The sequence below is a fragment of the Cibotium barometz genome, chromosome 54 (assembly GCF_041138505.1).
Source record: "Cibotium barometz isolate CiBa-2024 chromosome 54, ASM4113850v1, whole genome shotgun sequence".
NCBI classification, from domain to species: domain Eukaryota; kingdom Viridiplantae; phylum Streptophyta; class Polypodiopsida; order Cyatheales; family Cibotiaceae; genus Cibotium; species Cibotium barometz.
Window position 1 is genome coordinate 375,133 of NC_141099.1, and position 6,607 is coordinate 381,739.

Sequence of the window (6,607 nt, forward strand, 5' to 3'; positions counted from 1 at the left end):
ATCAATTGGGCTTTATTGGCTTCCTTGCCATGAGTATCCCACTTTGAAAGCCTCTTTCAAGGCTTCAATGGTCGCTTTATCTTCTACCTTTAGTGATCAAAACCACTGCCTTACTTTTCCATCTAGGGTGGGCCAAAGGCACTCACCTTAACTTGGTCATCTACGTGGCCAAATGCCTCACAAATCTGATTGAACATTTCCAGGTGCGATATGGGATCTCTAGTTTCATCAAACTTGGTGATCGATTTAGAAATGTGGATAGGTTTATTTCTTTCCTGTCTTGGCTCCCCTGTGCTGGTAGAACCGGTGCTGGTGGTGTTATTCATGCACCTACCCCCTCCCTATTTCCATGGTTATCCTCAACATTTTTGGAGTCAATCCTTCCAATGGCTAAGGCTGGTGTAGGTTAGTGTAAGATAGGTGGGGGAGCTGGGCCGAGTGGATAGTATACCATCGGTGGTCCTTGCCTTAATGCTGGACCAGGTTGAACTTCGTAGTGCACTAAATAGGGTACATGCGTTCGCTTGAGGAAGGCACGGACATGGCTTAGTAGATAGCACGGGCGTTTGCTTGTGAAGGAATGGGCGTACTTTTGTGAAGAAATGGACGTACGCTTGTGAAGGAACGGGCATACTTTTGTGAAGAATGGGCGTACTTTTGTGAAGAAATGGACGTACGCTTGTGAAGGAACGGGCATACAGGGCTTTAATTACCACTAATTATGGACTGAAATTAGCATTATAGTGGTCTTAGATAAATGCCAATAATGGGATTCAATTAATCTAGAATTAGGGGCTTTAATTAGCACTAATTATGGACTGAAGTTAGCATTATAATGGTCTTAGATAAATGCCAATAACGGGATTCAATTAATCTACAATTAGCACTAATTTGGAGATTATTTCTAGTTCTAGAATGGGAGGACGCCGGGATAAAGTAATACATTGGTGGCCATACTGCCAGCTACCCTATAATTTTTGAAGGTTGCAAGCGAAGTGTCTGCGGTGGCGTACCCAGGTTAGCAACGCAGGAGTCGCGAGGACTGCCACGACATGCTCGAGAGAAGAGGAGAAGAAGAGCCTTGCGCGCGAGTGCAGAATGGAGTGCTGCGAGAGAAGAGGAGGAATGACGACGTTTGGATGATTAGAGGAAGGAAGCCCTCGCTTCTCTGGGAGAAGGGATGGGGCGTTATTTCTCTCTCTCGAAGAGATGCCGCTCAAGGCTTCCGTTGAGGACCTTGCAAACATTTTGTGCAAGTGTACAGAGGACGGAAACCTATCTTATGCGCTGCGCTTGCATGCCTACATTCGAGAAAGTGGGCTGGAAGCTCATAGATTACTCGGAAATTATGTAGTCTCAATGTTGGTGGAAGCTGGAAGCATGAGCGATGCGCAGAAGGTCTGTGATAGGTTGGTTTATCGGAATGAGGGCTCCTGGAATGCTCTCATTACAGGCCTTGTTAGATTTGGAGAGTCACGGCGTGCTCTCATTCTTTACCAGAAAATGCAAGAAGATTCTGTATACCCTAATGAATACACTTTTGTAGCCCTGCTTAAGGCTTGTGCTGAGCTGAAAGATGTGGAAAGAGGCTGTGAAATACATGCGGAGATTGCTAGAAATGGGTTGTTGGAAAGTTTACTTTTCCTTGGCAACACCTTGGTTGACATGTATGCCAAATGTGGGTCGCTTGAAAAAGCACAGGAAGTCTTTAAGAAACTTCCAGTTCGAGACGTCGTCACGTGGACTGCACTCATAGCTGGATATGCCGCACATGAGTGTGGTGAGGAAGCATTGAACTGTTTTGAACAGATGCAACTTGAGGGGTCCTCTCCAAATGCTGTCACGTTTGTTTGCACCTTGAAAGCTTGTGGCAGTATTGGAGCCACAGACAAGGGCAGAGAAATACATGCCGAGATTGAGAAAAAAGGGTTGTTGAAAAGTGACCTTGTTGTTGGCAATGCGCTGGTTGATATGTATGCCAAATGTGGCTCATTCACAAATGCACTTGAAGTGTTTGACAACCTTCTAGTTCCAGACAAAGTCTCCTGGACTGCATTGATCACAGGTTATACCAAACACAAGCGTGGTGAGGAAGCATTAAACTGTTTCAAACAAATGCAATTACAGGGGGTCTCTCCAGATTCTGTCACATTCGTTTGCAGCTTGAAAGCCTGTGGCAGTATTGGAGCCATAAACAAGGGCAGAGAAATACATGCTGAGATTGTGAGTAGAGGGTTATTGGAAAGAGACTTTGTTATTGGCAACACACTGGTTGATATGTATGCAGAATGTGGCTCACTTACAGAAGCACATGACGTTTTTGACAAGCTTCCAGTTCGAGATGCGATCTCATGGAATGCACTGATTGCAGGATATGCCAAACAGGAGTGTGGTGAGGATGCACTGCACTGTATTGAACAGATGCAACTTGAGGGTGTATCTCCGGATGCTGTCACATTTGTTTGCAGCCTGAAAGCTTGTGGCAGTGCTGGGGCCATTGACAAGGGCAGAGAAATACATGCTAAGATTGGGATTTTGTTAAGAGACGTTGTTGTTGGCAATGCATTGGTCGATATGTATGCAAAATGTGGCTCACTTGCAAATGCGCAGGATGTATTTGACAAGCTTCCGGTTCGAGATGTAGTCTCATGGACTGCACTGATTGCAGGTTATGCTAATCATGAACGTGCTGAGGAAGCACTGAATTGTTTTAAACAGATGCAATTAGAGGGGGTTCCTCCAAATGCCATTACATATGTTTGCAGCTTGAAAGCTTGTGGCATTATTGGAGACACAGACAAGGGCAGAGAAATACATGCTGAGATTGACAGAAAAGGGTTGTTGGAAAGGGACCTTGTTGTCGGCAATGCGCTGGTAGATATGTATGCCAAATGTGGTTTGCTTGCAAGAGCACATGAAGTCTTTGACAAGCTTTGTGTTAGAGATGTAATCTCATGGAATGCACTAATTGGAGGTTATGCCAATCATGAGCACGGCAAGGAAGCGCTCAACTGTTTTGAACATATGCAACTTGAGGGGGTCTCTCCAGACTCTGTCACGTTTGTTAATAGCTTGAAAGCTTGTGGAAGTATTGGAGCCACAAGTGAGGGTAGAGAAATACACGCTGAGGTTGCGAGAAAAGGGTTGTTGGGAAGAGACCTTGTTGTTGGCAACGCACTGGTTGATATGTATGCCAAATGTGGCTTGCTTGCAAAAGCACAGGAAGTGTTTGACGAGCTTCCAGTTCGAGATGTAGTTTCTTGGACTGCACTGATTGCAGGATATGCCAAACACGAGCACGGTGAGGAAGCACTGAAATGTTTTGAACGGATGCAACTTGAAGGAGTTTCTCCAGATGCTGTTACATTTGTTTGCAGCTTGAAAGCTTGTGGCAGTATTGGAGCCATAAACAAGGGCAGGGAAATACATGCTGAGATTGCCAGAAACGGGTTGTTGGAAAGAAGTCTTTTTGTTGGCAACACACTAGTTGATATGTATGCAAAATGTGGCTGGCTTGCAAAAGCACAAGAAGTGTTTGACAAACTTCTAGTTAGAGACATTTTCTCCTGGACTGCACTGATTGCAGGATATGCCCAGCTAGGAGAAATTGATTGTGTTTTCCACATCTTTGAGAGAATGAAAGGAGAAGGCAAAAAACCAGATCTGGTCACATTTGTTAGTGTTCTGAATGCATGCAGTCACACAGGTCAGGTGGATAAGGGCCAGGTGTACTTTGAGGCCATGAGCAAAGTCTATGGCATCAATCCAACTCTTGAGCACTATACTTGCATGGTTGATCTCCTCAGCCGGGCAGGACTTTTAGATGGGGCAGTAGCGATGATCAAGAAAATGCCGTATCATCCTGATCCTATTGTGTGGTATATTGTGTTGGATGCTTGTCAAAAGTGGGGCAATGTGGAGCTTGGACGAAAGGCCTTTGAACATGCTGTGCAGTTGGATGGAAAGGATGCCTCAGCTTATGTTTGTTTGTGTAACATTTATGCAGATGTGGACATTCAAGAGGATGTGAAGTTAAGGGCAGTAAGAGAGAAAACAAGCATTGATGTAGCCAGGACATTTTCGGTGGACTGATACTGACAGGATTGTGTATTTGTTTCTGATTGGTGTTAGAATACAATCCAACTCTTGAGCTCTACACTACTTGCATGGTTGATCTCCTCAGCTGTGCAGGCCTTTTAGACATGGCGACAGCGATGATCAATAAAATGTTGTTTGATCCTGATCCTGTTGTGTTGGATGCTTGTCGATGGATGCTTTTCAAAAGTGGGGCAATGTGGAGCTTGGAATGAAGGCCTTTGAACATGTAGTGCGATTGGATGAAAGGGATGCTTCAGATTTTGTCTGAATGTGTAACATATATGCAGATGCAGACATGCAAGAGGGTGTGAACCTGAGGCATTAAGAGTAGGAAAACAAGCATTGATGTGGCCATTGTTGGACTGATGCTGACAGGATTTTGCTTGTTTCTGATTGGGGATCCAACTCATGAGCACTACACTTGCATGGGTGATCTTCTCAGCTGTGCAAGCCTTTTAGACAACGGTGAAATCAATGATCAATAAAATGCCATTTCATTCTGATCCTGTTCTGTGGTATATTGTGTTGGATGCTTGTCAAAACTGAGGATATCTGGACCTTGGAGGAAAGGCCTTTGAACATGCAGTGCGATTGGATAAAAGGATGCTTTAGCTTATGACTGTATATGTAACATCTATGCAGATGAGGACATGCGTGAACTTGAGGCAATAAAAGTGAGAAAACAATCATTGATGTAGCCAGGACATTGTCGGTGGTCTGATGCTGACAGGATTGTGCATTTGTTCTGATTGGGGATAAAAAACATTCCAACGCTTGAGCACTTTCTCCTCAGTCGTCCCTGTGCCTTTTAGATGGTGGTAGCGATAATCAGTAAAGTGCCATTTCATCTTGATCATGTTGTGTGGTATATATTGTGTTGGATGCTTGTCAAAAGTGGGGCAATGCGGAGCTTGGAAGACAGTGATAAAAAGTAGAGTTCAGTGCACTAGAGGATGGAGAAACACTGGCTGATATTATGCTATGCAAAATTCAATGCAATGACGAGGCTCTTTATAGCAAGCATCAAGGTCGTGGACTACAACAAAAACAACCCATGACTCCAAAGATGTGTCCACATAAGAGTTCATGCAAGGCTGCCTAGACCATGGACTTGCTCAAGCTTGTGTTCACATGCTCCCGCACAGAAAGGTACTCAAGCAACTTGCCTACCTCTCGCACATGAGGACAAGACCACTCTCTCAATCCAGTGTACATCTCCAAACTGTCTCTTGAACGAGCTCTCACAAACTAGTAGCTGACGAAGTGTGACAATCCTAGAGCATGTTGGTATCTCATCAAACAGATTTGAGCCACATGTACACGGATGTATGAAGAGTTCCTCTGGTCACTCGAGAGTTCCTGCATGGACACACGTCTACATCTACTTCACAACCATGGAGATGAGAGGGGGTGTTGGAATGTATGTGCAGGGCATCTCCGCCTAGCACCTCCACACACCACCGCAACTTGCCGTTGATGAAGAAGCACTTCACAGTCTCGATTTCTTCCATGGGTTGGTCCAAAATATCTTCTTGGCGGTCCACACGCATGTGACCCAGCCCTTATGAGTTTCGACTACCCATGTACAGGCAGCCTCGTGTGAAACGACAAACATATGGCTCCGATCAGCTGCACTTGAAAAAAAACAAGGAACTTTTGGTTGTTCCCTAAATATAGAGATATAAAATTTTGTAAACATACAGGTATTTTCCAGAAGACTTTTGATTTCCTATATAGGTATAGAGCTGCTCGCCTCTAGAACTTTCAAATTTGTATAATTTAAAGAAATGATTGTCTAAGTTCGAGAATCAAACCTCAACTATCAACTTGTCATTTAGAAAAAACACTCTAATCTCTTTTCTACTTAATATTCATAAATAAATAATATTACATTTACAATATTTATACCCTCCCACCCCTTCTCTCTCTCTCTCTCTCACACACACACACACACACTCTCTCTCTCTATCTCTTTCACACACACACACATACACAAAGGTTAATATATACGCATTCATGTCCAAGTAAATGTGAGCATTGCACACACACGGGTAATATATAAGCATTCACGTGCGGGCAAATTTGTGCTCACATTTGCTTGCACATAATAATATGTGCTCACACATGATCATATGTCCACATTTGCTTGTGGGCATATGATCATGTGTGCCTACACACATGATCATGTGTGCCTACACACATGATCATATGTGTTTGCACTTTTATCATTATGTGATTATTCAAACATTTAAATCTTCTTTACTTGTAGAATTCAAACATAGGTTCTCAAAACAAAGTGATGAGGATGTAGCATTTATTTCCAACAGCCCTCCTTAATGTAACTACCTCTTCGGTCCGATGTTGCAAAGTCAATGAGGATGTTGCTCAATAGATCTCTCCCTCAAGAGCCTTTGTGAGGGCATCCACACAATTCTTTGTTGTCAGTGCTACTTGATACCTCTCCATACAAGATCAACATGCACACAAAGTGACTGTATCTCAATGTGCT

The 6,607-nt window shown here is 43.7% G+C and overlaps 1 protein-coding gene across 1 annotated transcript; it reads left to right on the forward strand.

Moving 5' to 3' along the window:
* The first annotated feature begins 934 nt into the window (after positions 1-934).
* On the forward strand, positions 935-5,794 carry LOC147607753 (pentatricopeptide repeat-containing protein At3g16610-like). Its single transcript, XM_086789586.1, has one exon. The coding sequence runs from the start codon at positions 1,210-1,212 to the stop codon at positions 4,090-4,092; it is 2,883 nt and encodes a 960-aa protein (XP_086645712.1). The 5' UTR covers positions 935-1,209; the 3' UTR covers positions 4,093-5,794.
* Positions 5,795-6,607: the final 813 nt, after the last annotated feature.

Excerpts from the sequence above, each read along its gene's own strand:
- LOC147607753 (XM_086789586.1), top strand. The coding sequence starts at position 1,210 with ATGCCGCTCAAGGCTTCCGTTGAGGACCTTGCAAACATTTTGTGCAAG.